Here is a 19460-nt window from a genome sequence, read left to right on the forward strand (position 1 = left end):
AGTCAGACACTTAACTGGCAAAAAAACAAAAACAAAAACAAAAACCTAGATACAGGGGCACCTGGGTGGCTCAGTCGGTTAAGTGTCCAACTTCAGCTCAGGGCATGATCTCGCAGTTTGTGAGTTCATGCCCCACACTGGTTTCACTGCTGTCAGCCTGTCAGCGCAGAGCTGGCTTTGGATCCTCTGTCCCGTCTCTCTGCCCGCCCCCCCCCCCAAAAAAAACACACACACAAAAACAAAACCTAGATGCAAAAAGTACATACTGTATGATCCATTTATGTGAAGTTCTAGAACAGTCGGAACTATGGTGAAGAAAAAATGAGAACAGTGGTTTCTTCGGGCGTTGGGGAGTGGGGATTTTCTAGGGAATTTTGTGAGGTGATGGATATGTACTGTATCTTGACAGGGGTGTGGGTTACATAGGTGCATCCACTTATCACAAAATGTACAGTTTATTGCATTTGAATGAATGCAAATTTGCTTTTGAAAGATCAAATGGAGCAGTGAAGGGACGCCTGGGTGGCTCAGTTGCTTAAGCATCTGACTTCCGGCTCTGGTTATGATCTCTTGGCTCTCGTGGATTCAAGCCTCCCAGTCGGGCTCTGTGCTGACAGCACAGACAGAGCCTGAAGCCTGCTTCTGATTCTGTGACTCCCTCTCTCTTTGCACTTCCCCTGCTCACACTTTATCTCTCGCTCCCCAAAATAAATAAGCAGCAACAACAACAAATGGAGAAGTGAAGAGCAGGTACACATGAAAATGGCAGTGGGTGGAAACCAGGTGATGGGTACAGGAGGGTTCACAATGCTATTTTAACTTTGCACAAGTTTTCAATTCTCCATAGTTAAAAAATGGGGCAGTGGTCCCAGAGCCAGAGAAATTGGGGTTGGAATCTTACTCTCATCCCATTCTAGCTGCAAGGTAACAGCCACAAACCTCTATAGTCAACATCTGTAAATGAGCAATAAGGCTAATAATCACATTTCAGGACAAGTAAGGATTAGGACTCCTGTGCTTTGGTAGAGAAAGCCACTTAACCAATTAAATCAATGTGGAGAAGGGCAGGTTCCAGAACAGCAGAAAACTGGTTGAATGGCAAAGGTGGAGTCAGACTCAGGAAGGTCTTGAATGGCAGGATTAGTAACCCTAACCCAACAGGCAGTTGGAATCCACTAGATGCTATTATATCTTAACCCGAAGTTCAGAGTTCATATTGTAACTATTTTCAAATATTGCAAGAGAAATAGATGAATGATAAAAAGATAATTTATCATCCATGCTAAGATTATCAGTCCAAATCTACAACCACAAGGAGACAATGAATTGAATAGACTAAATGAAGACAGGGTGCCACAGCTCTTCAGTGGGGACCAGGTGAGGGTTAACGTTGTAAATCATTGACCAGACAGTCCTGTAGGTCCAAACTGGACCAGAGGATGGCAATATAAACATACAATGGAAAAGGCACGCAGTATGGTAAGAATCAGTAGAATTTGGTAGCATGATAGGAAGAAAAGCTTATCAGGAAGACTATGTTAGGAAAACTAGACTGTAGACTTTGCCTTATTAACTTCTACTCATTCTCAAATCTTCACAGTCATTTCCTTGGGGAAGCCCTTGACCGCCTTGCTCTCCCTAAGTTTAGATCTGATTCTTTTATTATACATTCACAGGACCCCATTTTGTTACTTTGGAGAAGTAGACAAATTACTGGCAGCCTAATCAAGGGACAAAGAAAACCCAAATGCATAGCTTTTAGAATAAGTGATAGAACAACAGATGAAATAAATTTCAAATATGTTAGATTACTATATAAAACTCTAACCAAGTATATTAGGACATTTAAGCTAAACGGGCAGTTTTCTAGAACAATTAAAAGGCCAAACATTGATTCAAAAAGAAGAAAATCTTAATAGTGTACTAACCATGAGTTTACGAGAGTTCATCATACTGTCTACTTTTTTGTATGTTTTGATTTTTAAAATAAAATGTTTAGAAACATGCTTTCAAAAAGTAATGCTTTCCCCTCTCTGGCCATGACTACATTTGCTCAGCACCTGTCTCATACGTAAACCGGCCGATAGCGTGTGCACTCCACTAACTTGAGAGCAGCTGTCTAGCAAGTAAATCAAATGACACACAGGAAATGTCCAACACCAAGAGAGAGGTCCCATATTCACCCAACCAGAGTCCAAGTTAAGCGACCAAGTAAGTAAGGGACCGAGAAAGCAATTTTCCCTCACGCAGAGCCCAACGCGCCTGCGCAGGGTAGAGACTGCTCCGCCCACACCTCGGGGACGGAAGCACTGGAGCCCCGAACCACGTGGTCGCGAGCGGAGGTGGGCGGGGCGCGCGGGACGTGCTGCCGCGTCGTCACCAGCTGAATGGGCGGCGGCGGAGCATGTGTGTGTGTGGCTGAGGCTGCTGCTCGCCAGGGACGCGGAGAGTGCATGCCTCTCCCGGGTCGGACCGTGAAGCCGGCGAGGACGTGGAGGCAGCGGAGGAGGGGAAGAGCAGCCGGAGACAGACTGGCATCCCTCTCGGGAGCTTAAGGGCCCCGGCTCGGCCGGGGTTATGGCATCGCTTGCGGACCGAATGCGAGGCAACGGGCGCATCGCCGCTGGGCTCCTGCTTAACCTGCTGGTGTCCATCTGCATCGTGTTCCTAAACAAATGGATCTATGTGCACCACGGCTTCCCTAACATGAGCCTGACCCTGGTGCACTTCGTGGTCACCTGGCTGGGCTTGTACATCTGTCAGAAACTGGACATCTTTGCCCCCAAGAGTCTGCCGCCTTCCAAACTCCTCCTCCTGGCCCTCAGCTTCTGTGGCTTCGTGGTCTTCACCAATCTCTCTCTGCAGAACAACACCATAGGCACCTATCAGCTGGCCAAGGCCATGACCACGCCGGTCATCATAGTCATCCAGACCCTGTGCTACAAGAAAACCTTCTCTACCAAAATACAGCTCACGCTGGTGAGTAGCTTTAGCTTCGCAAGGCGCACCTCTTGCAACCTACCTCCTGGATCGTCTTTCTCCCCGGGAAATTTGAATGTTTAGCCTTGCGCCAAGCTCTTTCCAGTCATCTTGAAATGCACAGATGAGTCGTCTGTGAGTTTGCGAACTTCAGGCTTATTTGGGAGAGGTGAAAAAAGTCATCTTGGCACTCTGTTGGGCTCTTAGCCCAGAAGAGTGTGCTTGTGTGAGCTTTAGTAACTGCTGTTTGATGGAAATCCTTAAATGCTGTGATTGGTAAGAAAAGAACGCTGCATTACATTATGCAATTCAGTGTATTGGAATATCTGCAAAATCGCAAACTGAAAAACGGCCCTCCTTCGACCCAGGGGATTCAAACCATGTGTGAATTAACGTTGAGGGTTCAGCATAAAACATGTCTCCGAATATGTCTGCAGCGAGATACTGCAGAGGTTTCTGCGACTTTAAATAAGAGAAGATACTTTTAGCACTTAATGACTTACAGTGTTTAAATTCTTAATGCTTTTGCTATACGTTCATGCTTATATTTTGTTTAGACGCTAGTTTTGGGGGTCTCTTTACTCCTATGTGCATGCACGTTGTATGCCTTTGTTGCAATTTGCAATGTATTGATTCATTTTACCCGGAATTTTAAATAGAATTAAATAGGAACATAAATATGGAATTCACATATTTCACTTTGAGGAGGTCGGTTTAACTGTTTTTTTCAGATGGAAAAAAAAATTATAGAGGTTGTTTCCCAGTGATGCTTTTATGATTAACTTTGTAAGACAACATGAAAGGAATACTAAATTTGTGTCTCATGAATTTAATCTGAACATGTACCTCTTTTTCTTTACAGATTCCTATAACTTTAGGTGTAATCCTAAATTCTTATTACGATGTGAAGTTTAATTTCCTTGGAATGGTGTTTGCTGCTCTTGGTGTTTTAGTTACATCCCTTTATCAAGTGGTTGGTAATTTTTTTTTTCTTTATGTGCCTTTTTAGCAGATTTCATAAATTTTGAAGCTGTATCCCAAGGTTTAGAAAATACAGTATAGAGACAATAGACTGTTGGGAAGAAAGCCTAATTGCATAAATTGGCTCAAGGTGAAGAGAAGAAAGGAGACAGAGAAACTTGGGTGTGATGCTCACCAAATACCTACCTACCTGGTGTAAGTGTATAATACCCATGCTTGACAGTCTGAGTTTGGGGTGATGCTATACTATCATCTGGGAAATCTTTACAAAATGAGTAGGAAGACTTTGTTCTTGAGACCGAGATCATTGGTTAAATTTATGATTGACTCTTTAATTATTAAGATTACTGTGAAGGAATGAGTGCATTTCCGAAATTTGAGCAGGAGAGGAAAATTTCAGATTTATGAATCTTTGTCTCAGAACATACGCTGCTGTTACAACTTGTATATCAGCTTCCAATAATTTGTCTCTCTCAGTATTTTATAGCAATGGGTATTTCACTTCTTGTACTATAGCAGCACAGTGCGTTGCCTTTAGCAGGCGTTCATTAAAAATTTGTGCATGGATTCACTTCATTACCATAAAGTCTCAACAAGTATGTTTTTTGTTTCTTGTACAGTGGGGAAAAATAACTTGGTGTAGGGCTCAGTGAAACAGTATTTTCTCTATACTGGAAACCTTGGCCTGGAGATTCTGGGTGAGCCTGCATGGGGAGTCAGAGCCAAAATGTGTAACCGGTTTTACCTTTTTCACATATGTCTGCTGGTTATAAACTAAGGCATTTCTTGTTATGAATGTTGGAAGTTTACTAACACAGCCTTAGCATATGAAGCTTTCTAGTACTGATCATTTCAGAAATACTGTTATGTGAAAATTCTGGGGTTGAGGACATTTGTAAGTGGCAAGAAGGGGTGTTAACAAGAGACCAGTGGCACGAAAGGAAAGAGCACCCACTCAGTGCTGTCACTGGTTGCCAGGATACTGTGTCTTTCACTACAGAGAGTAATCAGAGGAAGTTCGGCTTTGTGCTCTAAGAAGGTTGTATTTAGGTATACTTCAGTGAGTTTAAATTTTGTTACTAGAAACAGTGAACATTCCTATTCATCCTTTTTGTTAAACTGATTTTGTTTGGCCCAGGAAGGATTAAATGTTTATTAAATATAGCAAGGAATTTTATTTATCGAACATCAGAATTTCTTACATTCCTTGTATGTAATTTCAGTTCAGAGTATTAAGTGTCCCTGCCAATATGACCATTTTTGTTCCCACAAGTCTCAAAATTGCTACAGATTAGAACCAAAGGATTCTGTATCCCTCAGGCACATATTTGAAATGGGATTGACCAAGGAATGATTGTTCACAGACTAATAGGCAGCGTTTTCTATTATTAGTAAACAGTACATGTACTGTTAAGGAATAGGTATATTCCCCCAGAAATTCATTTTAAAGAAAGTTGTCGTTTCCCATTGTATCCAGGTGTAATCTCTAAGCTATTTCTGCCTTTACTGCTAGGGCATTGGAGTTAAAAGGGGCATAGGAGTTAAAAGATGAGTGATTGGGTATTAGCTTTAGTTGCGGAAAGGCTCACTTATTCAGCAGACATTTCTTTTGCTTGTTGCTCGAAGATAACAAAGATGAAAAACAGCTGTAATGCAGCATGGTAGAAACACATGTAGACAGCTGATCGCAAGTAGGATAGCTCAGGATGTGAGGAAGGTTCTGAGGAACACCAGAGAGGAAGTGGCTGTTCTTCAAGGGGGTGGTGAGGTAAGACTTTATGGACAAGTTAACGATTGAAATGGAAGGGCCCACAGGAATCTGCTGAGCAGAGAAATACAGCAGAGGTCTTTCTTTGCGGTGATGTGTGAAAGTACAGAGCATTTTTGGAGAACTTGATTTATTTGGTGAGACTCTTGTTGCGTTGTGGAAGGACAAGGTCTAGGGGCGGATGAGACCAGATGGCACAGTTTTGAATTTCATGCGCTTTATCCTGCAGGGGCCAGGAAAGGGGCTTAGATAGGGGAGTGACTTGATCGTCCCCTGTGCTTGAGAAAATTAACTCTGGTGGCAGTGAAGGGTGAGTAGGAGGGGGACAAAGGGTGAAGGCAGAGCAATTAGGAAGCTCTTCGTGGCTCAGGAGGAAGACAGGAAGGCGCTGAACAGACAGTGGTAGTTGATAGAGACCCCAGAAGCCTTTTGGAGAAGGAATCAGCAGGACCTGACCGAATGTGGAATGACGAAAGTAAGGAGTCTCATCCTTGGGGGAGATTATGTCTTTAATTACGGGAGCAACACAGGAGGAGCTAATTTGGGGAAGTGAGTACTGAGCTGCTTTGAAAACGGTCCCTGCAGATTGTGTGAGTTAAGGCGTCCGGCAAGCTGTGGAAGTTTGAGCACGCCCTGAGAAGGAGGTCAGAGCTGGAGAGGTCTTCGGGTGTCAGTGACGTCAGTCAGGGAGATAAAAGAGAAAAAAGGCCAGACATCTACCTTAAAAATAGTAAATGGAGGAAGAGGTAAGTGAGTGCAAACCAGAAGTCAAGTTCTTCCACGAGAAACCTGTCAGGTCTGCCGAGAGCCCCCACAGGAAGAAGGCAGAGGGGTGGCCATTGGGTGTGGCTGTTGGAGGTGACGGTGCCCTTTGGGAGAGCAGTTTCATTCACGGTGGGCAGAAGCCAGGGTGCACTGCAGTGAGGGAAAGTGGAGGCCCTGAGAGTTGCCACCCTTCCAGGCGGTTCAATGCCAGAGACATGCAGCTGCCTCGTGAGGTTGCTAAAAGAACCGAGGAGCGGGCATCCATGCTCTGCACTCATTTTTGCTCTCTGCAGCACCCGCGGGAGCGGGCAGCAGAAGAATCGATTCTTTGTCCTTCATATTCACAGAAGACTCTTAGTTGAGGCTGGCAGGGGTATGTTTCAAATTTCCTGCTCTTCTATTTTTGTCTTGGTGAATTTCTATAGACTTCGCGTTTGTGTAACAGGATACCCAGATCTACAGGAAAAAGAATTATGTAGGAGTAGTTATTCAAAAGCCTGGCTGTTCTCTGCCAGATCTTATTCAAACGGTCTTGTCAAGCTTTCTTGAAAGTCTCCTTTTTATTCGTATTTGTGCAACATTTTGAGGGCTGATGGGATCTGACGTTTCGAAGTGTTGGTTCTCCTGAATGATGTAGTCTTTGAAAAGGGTTTGTGACTATCTAATTTCTTCCAGTGCATCAGTGCGAGATTAGCCACAGAAAAATCAGTCATCAAGAGGAAAATTCCTTCTGCCATTGATTGGGTTTTCTAAAGTGGATGAAAAGACCTCACATACTTTTCTAGCCACACACACTGGCAGCCACCTGGGACAGCTGAGGTTTCTGTCAATCCCCAGTTAGTCTGCCCTGCCCACCCCCCATCTTCTCTTGCCTGGGTTGGGGGGGCAGTTTTAGAAAGAAATGAAGTCTAGCACTGTATTTCTGGTTCCTGCTTATCACCTAAATCTCCATTCCCGTCTCTTTCCCAAGATCTCTGCTACTCCTGGGCCCCTGTGTGCATTCATTGATTCCCCCCATTTACTAGGGCCAGCAGGGAAGAGAGGACTCTTTTTTCTCTCTCTTCAAAGCTGAGAAGAAAACAGATTGTCACATATTGAATTTGTAAAGCTCCTTTCATCCAAGGTGCTTAAAGGACATTCGTATATATTATTGATCTTTGGCATCAAGTAGAATAATCAGGGGTTTCCTCTTCCCCGAGCACCCCCCCCCAACCCGCCCCGCCAGGTCCCCATCCTTGTGACTAGAGTTGCATCATTTGTTTACTGAGTGATGCTATTTTTTTCTATCTAACTTGTTTTGTCTCCTAATTTTCAGTGGGTAGGAGCCAAACAGCATGAATTGCAAGTGAACTCAATGCAGCTGTTGTACTACCAGGCTCCGATGTCCTCCGCCATGTTACTGGTGGCCGTGCCCTTCTTTGAGCCCATGTTTGGAGAAGGGGGAATATTTGGCCCCTGGTCAGTTTCTGCTTTGGTAAGTTCTAATTGTTATGGTGCCTAAGAACCAAGATAATCCTCCCTTTGCTATTAAGTGTGATTTTTAGTTTTCAGAGCATGATCTCAGATCCGTTCTCACATTTATCTGTATAATCACCCTTTAAGGGAAGCAAGCTAAGGATTATTTTTTAGATGAAGAAACCAAGGCACTGTGTGCGTGTGTGTTCATATACATGGTTATCATGGATTCCTTCTCGCCAGCCCTCCTCCCCGTACACATTCCACACTTCATTCCTGGTCCCTGCCCCTTGAGGTGAGTCAGGTTAACATTCTAGTGTGTGTTCTTCCGTATTTTTCTTCGTGTTGTACATACCCATGTAAACACAATACACACACACACCTGTATAAACATAAATTACACATTTGTTTCTTTTACAAAAGTGGGATCATAACATAAATAATTTCCTGCATCTTGCTTTTTCACTTAATATCTCATGCAAATCTCTCCAGCTCATTCTTTTCAGTGTCTACAAAATAGATCTAGTTCCAGGGGCGCCTGGGTGGCTCAGTCGGCTAAGCGTCTGACTTCAGCTCAGGTCACGATCTCGCGGTCCGTGAGTTCGAGCCCTGCGTCGGGCTCTGGGCTGATGGCTCAGAGCCTGGAGCCTGCTTCCGATTCTGTGTCTCCCTCTCTCTCTGCCCCTCCCCCGTTCATGCTCTGTCTCTCTCTGTCTCAAAAATAAATAAACGTTAAGAAAAAAAAAAATTCAAAATAGATCTAGTTCTTGACCACTATGAACAGTGTTGTAGTAAACATCCTTACACGTATGTCTTCAGGAACTGGTACTTTTTCCCTTTGGAATAGAGTCCCAAGAGGAGAATTGCCAGATCAAAGGGATATGCACTTTGGGGACATTTTAAGTTAGAAAGTATAATCTCCCTGCTTAGGGAAGGAATTTCTGCCTCCCACAACTTTAACCTTTGGAACACTGTCAGTGGAAAAGTCTTGTTTGTTGGTGCTGGTAATTTATCAAACTTGGATAGCCCTTACTCTGTTCCAAGAACTATTCTAACACTTTGTGCAAATATTAAGTTATTTAACCCTCACATTTTATTTTTTGAATCTACTTTATTAGTTGGATACTATTATTATCCTCATATTTAGGATATAGGATGAGGAAGCTGAGGGACAGAGTTAAGGAGCTGACTCAAGATCCCACAGCCAGTAAGCGGGGCCAGAGCCTGAGTCCAGGCATGCTAGCGCCAGAACCCCTGTTCTTAAGTGCTCTGCTTTGCTCCCTGTGAGCAGAATGCCAGTTATTTCAAGTGCGTAGACTCCGGCATATAAGCTTTCTTCCACAGTAGAAATCCCTTGAGCATCCCTCAGATAATATTTCCTTTTAATTTAGTTCTAGCCATCTTGGTTACCTGCTCTTCAAATTTCGTGCAGCTTAGAGACCTTAAACTAGAAGGAGGGGGTTTTATGCACTAGACCCTCTGACAGATTCAAAACAGAGAAAAGCAGCAGGAAGTCCCTCCCTCCCCAAAAGTCAGAGGAACTAAGACCATAGCAGTTGCAGTCCATTTAATATGAAAAAGTCACTTTCATTCCTTACTGTCCCTAGAAGGCATCATTGCCTCAAAGTAAAGCATGTAATTGTGTTTTTAATGATATGCCAAGTCATCAAGAATTATGTAACATTCTGCCAACTCAATAAAATTAACAGTGGTATATTTCTAGAAGGATTTTTTAAGAAGCCCTAGTAGCCTAATGGATAAGGCATTGGCCTCCTAGAAACAGTTTTTAAAATCTTTAGTGAACAAGGTCCTCTTAGTTGAAAATGTAACAGACCTCACTGTTGTAAAACAAATGAGGTATTACTGTTTTTACCTAAATAGGACACAAATCCAGCTCCTTTAGTCCTGACCGCAGTGATCTAAAAACTGATAAAAGCCCCAGGGGACAGAAGGAATCTTCAAATACGACATGTTTTCTTTGGAATGTAGATTTCTTACATTCCACAGAAAATGTTTTATCTAAATTCTCTTATTTTAGAAATGGAAGATGACTTTATAACTCTTTAAATACAGTTGTGGGAAAGGTTTGGACAGATGTCCTGTGTGCATACAGTGGTACAGCCACTTTGTCCCCCGTCCTCAGCCGGGTTGGCTTATTCACATCCCATGCACAGCCTTGTGTTCTCACGCCTCTGTGCTTTGGCCCCTACTGTTCCCTCTGCTTGGGAACCTACCACTACTTCTGCCTCTAATCTGTACGTACATTCAAGATCCAAACAGTCGTTCCCTATCCCAGCCCCAAATGACATCTGTCTAGAGATTCACTTAAAACCTGTCATGTGTTTGCCTGGCAACGGTCAAGACTTTTCTATTTCCGGAGCTCACTCTCTTTCATGCGGTTATAGAGGTAGCCTAGCAGAGTCGGTTACCAACAGAGACTTTAGAATCAGGCTGCCCTGGGCTTAAATCTCAGCCCTACCAGTTACTGTCTGTGTGATCGAAGGCCAATCACTTTTCTTCTCTGTGTTCATCTGTAAAAAGGGATGGTATTTACTACCTCATGGGCATTTGTGAGGGTTAAATGAATTAATATATGTAAAACATTTAGGACAGTTCTTGGCATGTAGTGAGTACTACGTAAGCGTAAGCTATGATTATCATGGTTTTTATTATGTCCTCAAGTGGCTTCTGAGCTCTTTGAAGACAAGACCCTACTCTGTTCCTCAGAAGGTGTGGCCTAGCTTCATAGATACTCAATGAATTCTTAGCGATTTAATTTAAATAAGAATATATATGAGCAATTAACTAGAAAAATCTCTGGAAAGGATATGTGCAAAGGTATTAACAGTGGTGGGTAGTTAGGAATGTAAGAAGTCCTTATGTGCTTTTTGCTTATCTTTGTTTTCTGATTCTTCTATAAGCAGTCTGTATTACTTTTATAACTAGAAATTATTACAGAATAGTTTTTCTTCAGATGGATAAGAAAAATGAACCTGGAAATTCACATTCAGAGGCAGGATGTTACTGGAGAATTTTCCATTGCGTTTTGTAGACAAAATTACATTTCTGAATACTATTCATTCTGCGATTTTACCCTCCATTCTTGTTGTCTCCAAAATGGATTCTTTTAAAAATCTTGTTCTAATGGTTGTCATTTACGTTTTTAGAAATGCCTATCAAAGTGTATTTTTACTTGGTGACTATAATGATCGCAACTGCTTTACATGAATAATTCTTTGGGTTTGTTTGTAGCTTATGGTGCTGCTGTCTGGAGTAATAGCTTTCATGGTGAACTTATCAATTTATTGGATCATTGGGAACACTTCACCAGTCACGTATCCTTTTCCTAGTAACTTACAAATGCATCATCTTCTGTTTTCTAAAACTCTGTCGCATTCGTTTCCTTCCAGGAGTCTTGCACTATCGCGTGGCCTACTTTGAGTAGATAGACTTATCTTTAGTCTTTTACCATATCTTTCCACTCTGGACTCTATGGAAACTTAAAGAAATGTGAGCTGGGGAAATGTGTTAGTTTTCTGTATCATGAATGCTTTTGAATTTTCTTAAGTAGTAAGTGACCTTTTCCCTTATCAAAATTAACGTGGAGCACCAATCCTTGCACATAGTGGAGTTAAATAAATATTTGTTGAGTGAATAATGGACTGGACACCAGGTTTTAAAATCACTTTTCAGTCTCTTTGGTAATAAAGTAGGGGTACAGCTAATCCAAAAACAAAAGATAATTTCAGACCATTGACATCTGACTTTGGAACCTGTTTTTGTACTTACTTGGATATTGGTGTGCCTATTTTTCTCAATATTACTTTCAATCAAGAAATGAATCAGGCCTTGAAGAAGTGAATCTGAATGACTAGCATTTTGCTTGTAGTTCTGTTTCTCTTCTCATTTATCTCTGCCTCCACTCTTTTTTAAAAATTTTTTTTTAATGTGTGGCTTTTTGGGTTTTTTTTGAGAGAGAGAGACAGAGCAAGCAGGGGAGGGACAGAGACAGAGGGAGACACTGAATCAGAAGCAGGCTTCAGGCTTTGAGCTATCAGCACAGAGCCCGACGTGGGGCTCGAACCCACAGACCATGAGATCATGACCTGAGCTGAAGTCGGCCGCTCAACCAACTGAGCCACCCTGGCGCCCCCCCTCTGCCTCCACTCTTAAGCAGATGCAAAGAAAGATTTCCCCAGGGGCACCTGGGTCACTCAGTCAGTGAAGCATCTGACTCTTGATTTCTGCTCAGGTCATGATCTCACAGTTTGTCAGTTTGAGCCCCATGTCAGGCTCTGCACTGACAGTGCAGAGCCGGTTTGGGATTCTATCCCTCCCTCTCTCTGTGCCTCTCCACCATGTTCTCTGTCTCTCTCAAGAAATAAACTTTTAAAAAAGTCTTAAAAAACAATTTACTGAAAAAAAAAAAAAAAAGGATTTCCCCAAATGAGAGAGGTAGTTTAGTAATGTTATGTCCAAGTGTGCTGATTGATTTAAATGAGTGAACACTGAGATGCCAGCAAAGTAAAAAAGCAACATATTTGCCAACTATCAATAAATACCAACAAGTTATAATAAGAATTATATTTTTATTTTCATTTTAATGTTTTGTTTTTGAGAGCACGCAAGCGGGGGAGGCACAGAGAGAGAGGGAGACAGAAGATCCAAAGTGGGGTCTGCACTGATACCAGAGAGCCTGATGCGGGGCTTGAACTCATGAACCGTGACATCATGACCTAAGCCGAAGTCAGATGCTCAACCGACTGAGCCACCCAGGTGCCCTAAGAATAATATTTTTGAAGAACCAACACTAAATAAATATTTCTTTGTACCAGACACTGTTAGAAAGAAACACCTAAGGTGTATTAGGCATCACACTCTCAAAGCAGCTCTGTGAGTTAAATTCTATCATTTTATGTTGTAAAGGCAGAAACGGAGGTGCAGAGAGGTTAAATAAGTCACTGACAGTCATATGTGTAGTATTCAGATTTGAACCCATGGCAGTCTAGTCCCAGAACTTGTGCACCATGCTGCCAAATCAAGGCATTCGATGATGTGCCCTGGTTAAGAACATTCATTCATTCAACAAATATTTATTGAACAATTCACTGTAAACCATGCATTGACTTAATAAGTATTTACATGATGGCATATGTACTCTGTTCGGCACTGGAGGTACTGTGGTGAACCAAATAGACAAAACTCTTTGTTCTCACAGGTTTCAATTCTGGCGAGGAAGACTATAAACAAGAAAATATTTAACATACCCATCTAGAGCGTTAGATTGTGCTAAGTGCCGAGGAGAAAAAGTAGAGCCGGAAAGAGGATCCAAAATGCTGGGGACTGGGTTGAAACCTCGGAGGGGGTAGTCAGGAAGGCATCTACAGAAAGGGGACTTGTAAATGAAAACCCGAAGGAAATGAAGTCGCCCCATGCAGATTGGGATGAAGAGTGTTCCCGGTGGTGAGAGGCCCTGGGGAAACAAGGAAGCCTTGTAGAGTTGCAGCAGGAAGAGTACAGGGCGGAGAATAGTAAGGCTCTGAGAGGAACCGGGCGCCGGGCTGAGCAGAGCTTTTACATACAGACCGTGACTCCGGGTGAGATGGGAAGCTGTGGGCGCTTGGAGCAGGAAAATGACGTGATTTTACTTATGTTCTAATAGGATCAGTCTGGGATGCTGTGTTGAGAACGGACTGAAGCACGGTTTGTCAGACTGAGTGCTGTTGACCTTGGGGGTTGGACAGTCCTTTGTGGCAGAGGCCTGTCCTACACATTGTAAGATGTCTAGCAGCGTCCTGGCTTCTACCCTGTAGATGCCCCAAGTATGACGGCCGAAAATGTGTCCGGACCTTTCTGGTGGCAAAATCACCCCGGTTGAGAACCGCTGCACTAAAAAAGGCAGGAGAAGAAGGGAGCCCAGAGAAATAATGGTGGTTTGGTACCAGGATGGTAGCCATGGATATAGTGAGAAGTGATTGGATTCTGGGTATATTTTCCAGTGGCACCAGTAGGTTTTGCTGACAAATTGTGGACAGTATATTGGAGAGGAAGCAGGTTGGCTCACATGGTTTTGGCCCGAGTACCTGGTAGAATGGCGCTGCCATCAGCTGAAATTGGACAGCCCAAAGGAAGCTTTGGGGTAGGGAGCTGCGGGTAGAACAAGTCTGAGCGTCCAGGATCGAGGTTCTCAGATGCAGATATTCCAGAGAGAGTTGTGTGTCGCGTGTAGATGTTTAAAGCAGTGGGGCTGGTTGAGATTAGCAAGCAAACAAGCAGAAGAAGAGCCGCCCAAAGATGGAGTCCCTGGTCGTGTCAGCATTTACTCCTCCACGGATGAGAGGAGCTGGCAGCAGAGGCCGAGGAGGAGCAACCGAAGGAGGGGAGGGAAGTGATTTAGACCCCACATAAGGAGAAGGGGTCAGCTGTGCCGACAGGCCAAGTCAGGGAAGGCCGGGAATTGAGGAGGGGGCTTGGTAAGGTGGGGGTGCGGACATTCTGACGAGAGCTGAGTGTCAAGGTGAAAGCCTGACCGGAGCAGAGAGCAGAATTAGAGAGGGGAATCGGAAATACCAGGTATAGACTGTTCTTTTTGACTTAATTGAATGTATTATTATTATTATTATTATTTTTTTTTTTTACCTCACTGAAGAATTTCTTTAAATTCGCCTCCCCTCCAGTATAAACATCTTCCACAGATCGTGAACTCCTTAAAAAGAGAGGCTGTGGCGTAAGGCAACACTGAGTGTGTTAGAGCCACTGCACTTTGAGATCGTTCATAATGGGCAACGAAGCATGTGTTGTGGTGGTTACAACTAATGTCCTGGGGAAGACCCTCTGCCCTCCAGGATATCACTTCTAGTGGCTCAGGCAGCTGCAGGTACCCTGGCGCGCGGCCTGCGCCCTCTTGCCCAGAAGGAGCTTCTGGGCTGCTTGGCTGGCCCCCCAACGGGGGCCAGAGCCCGGGTTTCGAGGTCAGACAGCTCGAGGGCTGCATGCCCGGGCCCACCGCTCCCTGTGCACCTGAGCCGCCTGTGAGTGCTGTCGGCTGTCACCGCCCTCTCTTAGGAATTGGGGGGGGGGGGGGGGGTGACATCTACAGCGTCCGGCTGCTGGGAGTGTTTGAGAGGATACGCGCCAAGCACCTGGCAGATCTTGACTCTGCATCAGCACTGCTGTTGACAGCTGCTGACATGTGTGGGGCTTGCCACGTGCTGGAAAGTTTGCACACACTCTCTAGTTCGTCCCCTCAGTAGCACTGTGAGGGAGCTTTTATCCATTTCTGTCCTATAGACACGGAAACTGAGGCACAGAGCACTGGCTGCTTCTGTTAGCATTATCCGAAGAGTCGCGGGGTACACATCAAACCTCTGAGCAAATAGTCGTAAAATACGGTAAGAATAACTTTTAAAGGAGTGAGGTGTGTGTGTGTAGTCTGTTTTTTAAGAACAGTGATTTGGAAACCCCTAATCGAGCAGCACTTTACTGCTGGCCACGCACCAGACTAGAACATGGGCTTGGAGTTAAATAGACCCGTCCGTGTTTGGACTCCAGCTCTGCCACTTACTAACTCTGTGATCTAAGTTACTTGAAGTCCTTGGGCCCCGACAGTTACAGGACGGGAAGAGTGATACTGTGGTGAAGGTAAATGTCATGCTTAATACAGTGGGGTGACCCACACATCTAGCATAGCGCCTAGCATGTCGTTGGTGCTGGGTCTTACTCCCTATACTGTCCCTGTTTCCCTCCTAAACTTAAGCATACTGGGTGTGTTCACCTTGAGTCTGGTTTCCGGGGCCGCACACACCTCCCCTCATGTGCCAAGGGAAGTTTATTAGAAATAGCACTAGGAAATATAAGTGGCTCAGCAAAATATCTTCTCTGTACCTTGTTCTGAATTCCTTTTCCAACCTTATCGTATAGCCCCTTTCTTTTTTCTTTTCTTTTCTTTTCTTTTCTTTTCTTTTCTTTTCTTTTCTTTTCTTTTTCTTTTCTTTTCTTTTGGGCTTTTCTTTTCTTTTCTTTTCTTTTTTTTCTTTTCTTTTCTTTTGGGAGAGAAAGAGTTGAGGCGCTCTCCTGTCACTGTTGCTGAAGTCTACTGAAGGAACTAGGATTGATCCAGATTGAAGTTCTCGTTTCTCAGGTGGGGGGGGGCCAATTCAATCCATGCTCCATGAGGCTCTTCCAGCCACAGGAAGGCTTTGCTTCATATGTACATGTGTGCGTGTGTGTGAATATGACATCTAGCTTGCTTTTCCTTCTGTGTGTGTGTGCGTATGTGAATAGAACAGTCTAGCTTGTTGGGTTTTTTATCCTTATCCACAAACTTCAGCTATAACATGTTCGGACACTTCAAGTTCTGCATCACTTTATTTGGAGGATATGTTTTATTTAAGGATCCATTGTCAATTAATCAGGGTCTTGGCATGTTATGCACGTTATTTGGCATTCTCGCTTATACCCATTTTAAACTCAGTGAACAGGAAGGAAGTAAGAGTAAATTGGTACAGCGTCCTTAATTGGGTTTTGGTGGAGAAAAGAAAGCCACCCCAAGAAGATAAAAGACATTAAGTGTGCAAGTTACCTTCAAAGAAGAAGAAAAAATTACATTGCCAAATTTGTTGAATGATGGTTTGCAAGAAGTAACACAAAGGAAATTTTGTTCATAAATATAACTTTCTCTTTTAAAGTACCTCTAAAACAATGGCTCGTGCTTCTTTTCAAGGATTGGTTATATGAAGTCTGTAGGATGGTTTGGTTATACCAAATGAAATACAGGAAATTAAAATTCTATACTAGTGACAAAGGAATCCGTATCACTGTACTACAGAGGTGTCATGGTTTTTAAGTGTTCCAGCCCTTCTGAGGAAGGACACAGAGGACTCCTCTCCTTGTTCGTAGGTGGCCTGCAGTGTGAGCTCTTTTAGAATTTCAGCCAAAATGTGCAAGTCAGAAGTTAAATCCAGCATTTCTGTTTTAGTTGGTTTAGTGTAACCTCCTGATTATTTAACTTACAGAAATGAGATATCATTTATAGAAAACAAAGTGTAGGAAAGAAGACCATCAGACAAAATCCAATTCTAATAGCGCTATATTTCTGGTAGAAAATAGATATAAGAAGTTATATGTTATCCAGAAAACCACAGTTGCCACAGGTATTCTCTTATTTCTGAGCTCTCTGTGAGCTCTAGAGACACTATGGGAAGTTAAAAAACAAAATAGCTCCGTGTTGAAACAGTCCAAAGAGAAGATGATGGATGGAATTGAGCAGGCGTCTTCTCCCATTCTCCTGGCCTCTTTGAGCATTTCACGTTGGTAATTTCCTAATACCACCTCCCTGCTATCACCCCCTACCTACCACATTGGAGGCATCCGTAGAGCTTCCGTTGGCATTGAACGATTTGCAGTGAACTACATTCGATCTTTCTAAGGTGGCTGAGGAAAATTTTCAGGCAACAAGTCAGGGCAAATAGTGTCCAAACATTTGGCAGAAACTTGGTGAAAATATGAGGAAAGGTTTTAAAGAGAAGCAGAAGAATAATCAATATTTAGCGAGTTCTGCTAGTTTTTAAAGGGATAATTTTCTAAAAAATTAGGTTGCAGGGGAAGTACAGGGTTTCCACTTAAGGAAATACAGTGCTACATATTTACTTGCAAAGCGTCTTTCTGCCTTCCAGCTTCTTGACATTGGAGGGTTAAAAGCTGTCATTAATAACGTCTCACAAGAAATTGACTGAGACAGATAACCCCTCTTGTAATAAATGGTTCTTTTAAAAAATATTACTTGTAAACGTTAAATGAAAAAACAACTCTTAAGAGGACAAAGAGCCACGTGAATAAAATGTACCTTCTAAGATTTTTTTTTTCCCCTGGCCTGTTTGAAATGAAAAGCCTCACTGAAAATCTATTTTGACAGAATTTTAGTGTATCGGTCCATTAGTTGTGTGACTGGTACGTATGATTTTCTGTTTTTGTTTTAAATATTCTTTGGTTCTGGGGCTCAGTCAGTTGAGCGTTGACTCGTGAGTTCGGCTCAGGTCATGATCCCAGGGTCGTGGGATTGAGCCGTGTGTTGGGCTCTGTGCTGAGTGTGGAATCTGCTTGAGAGTCTCTCTCTTCCTCTGCCCCTCTCCCCAGCTTGCACTCTCTCTCTGTCCAAAAATATAAATAAATGAATGAATGAATAGTAAATATTCTTTGGTTCTCAGTTTCTAAAGATATATTTTATCGTGCTAAGAATTACAAAGCAATTTGTCTTACCAGATGAGCCTTAGGCATTATGTTTGTCTAAGAAATGTTGTCTGTGTGTGTTCAAACCAACATACAATTATTTCCCCAAAGCTGGAGAAAAATATTTCAGCGCCGTGAGGATTATGTGACTTCTGTACACTGACAGCTGAGTTGATTTGTGCTATGTGCAAATTCTTTTTCATTGTAAACACTTGGGGTATAGTAAATGTCGGGGGAGGGCTATAATAAACGACTATGTCAGGAATGCAATGAGAAGGTTGGCTCAAGATCAAGTAGGGGTACGTGTATATAGAAGTGAATAAAATATGTACTACTGGAACTAGAGTCTGATAAACATTTTTTGCCCTGAAAATGATCTTCCCATTGAAAAGGAAATTCCTGGGGAAATGAGGAGGCCCGACCACAGAAACAAACCAGAAACACAGTGCTGTGGATGAACGCCCACTGTCCTTTCGTTACAGATGTAACTACACTTGTTTTTAATCTTGTGTTAAGTGGCTGAACTTCAGTTGTATCTGTTACAAATAAAGAGAACCTGTTATTTTTACTTTCCTGTTGTGTGTCAGAACTTACTAGAACCAGTGGAAAAAGGATGGCATCCATGTGTATATGCATTGGTAATGCTGGACAAAAATCCAGTATCTAATAAAGTAAAATTTTTAAATCACACAGGGGCGTCTGTCTGGCTCAGTTGGTGGTGCATGCGACTCTTGATCTTGGGGTTTTGCGTTCGAGCCCCATGTTGGGTATAAACATTACTTAAAAATAAAATCTTAAATGACATAAAGGGGAAATCTGTCTCTGAAATGAGGCAAGCTTTCTCCTGTTTCATTTTTAAAATGCTTTTTAAACCTTGCCGTTTTTAAGTCTTAGCTGTCTTTTTAATTTGTTTAAAAGCAGCAGCATTAATCAGGCACTTCACATTGACTCCATCAGTAAACAGTTGTTGGGTGAATTCGTGTACAGAATGGCCAAAGGTGGAAGTCTGAGTAAAAGAATGGAGACCAGATTTATTAGATGTATTCTGTTTTGCATTTCCGTTTCTAAACTTGAACTGGGTTTTACTTGCCAACCTCAGGAATATGATGATCATTTTATTCACTCAGCAGAAGTTTATTGAACATATGTGCCAGATACTCTAGGAGGCACTGTGCAAAGGTAGTCCTTTTATGCCAAAACAGTCTTGTATTCCGTATGATCTTAAACTTCTGTCGAGCAGAAAAGATAGACATTAAATAAAAACAGAGTGAATTTATGATTACAA

At 42.8% G+C, this 19460-nt stretch overlaps 1 protein-coding gene across 1 annotated transcript; it reads left to right on the forward strand.

Annotated features, from left to right (window-relative positions):
• The first annotated feature begins 2339 nt into the window (after positions 1–2339).
• Positions 2340–18743, forward strand: SLC35E3 (solute carrier family 35 member E3). Its single transcript, XM_015062455.3, has 5 exons — positions 2340–2979; positions 3842–3952; positions 7809–7967; positions 11201–11283; positions 16278–18743. The coding sequence occupies exons 1-5, from the start codon at positions 2578–2580 to the stop codon at positions 16462–16464; spliced, it is 942 nt and encodes a 313-aa protein (XP_014917941.1). The 5' UTR covers positions 2340–2577; the 3' UTR covers positions 16465–18743.
• Positions 18744–19460: the final 717 nt, after the last annotated feature.

This window comes from Acinonyx jubatus, chromosome B4 (genome assembly GCF_027475565.1).
Source record: "Acinonyx jubatus isolate Ajub_Pintada_27869175 chromosome B4, VMU_Ajub_asm_v1.0, whole genome shotgun sequence".
In the NCBI taxonomy this organism is placed as follows: domain Eukaryota; kingdom Metazoa; phylum Chordata; class Mammalia; order Carnivora; family Felidae; genus Acinonyx; species Acinonyx jubatus.

Bases quoted from the DNA above. Each gene is read 5' to 3' on its own strand.
- SLC35E3 (XM_015062455.3), top strand. From the start codon at position 2,578: ATGGCATCGCTTGCGGACCGAATGCGAGGCAACGGGCGCATCGCCGCT. The intron at 7,968-11,200 runs GTAAGTTCTAAT...GTTTGTTTGTAG, and splicing joins CCTGGTCAGTTTCTGCTTTG to CTTATGGTGCTGCTGTCTGG. The intron at 11,284-16,277 runs GTATCCTTTTCC...CACAAACTTCAG, and splicing joins GGGAACACTTCACCAGTCAC to CTATAACATGTTCGGACACT.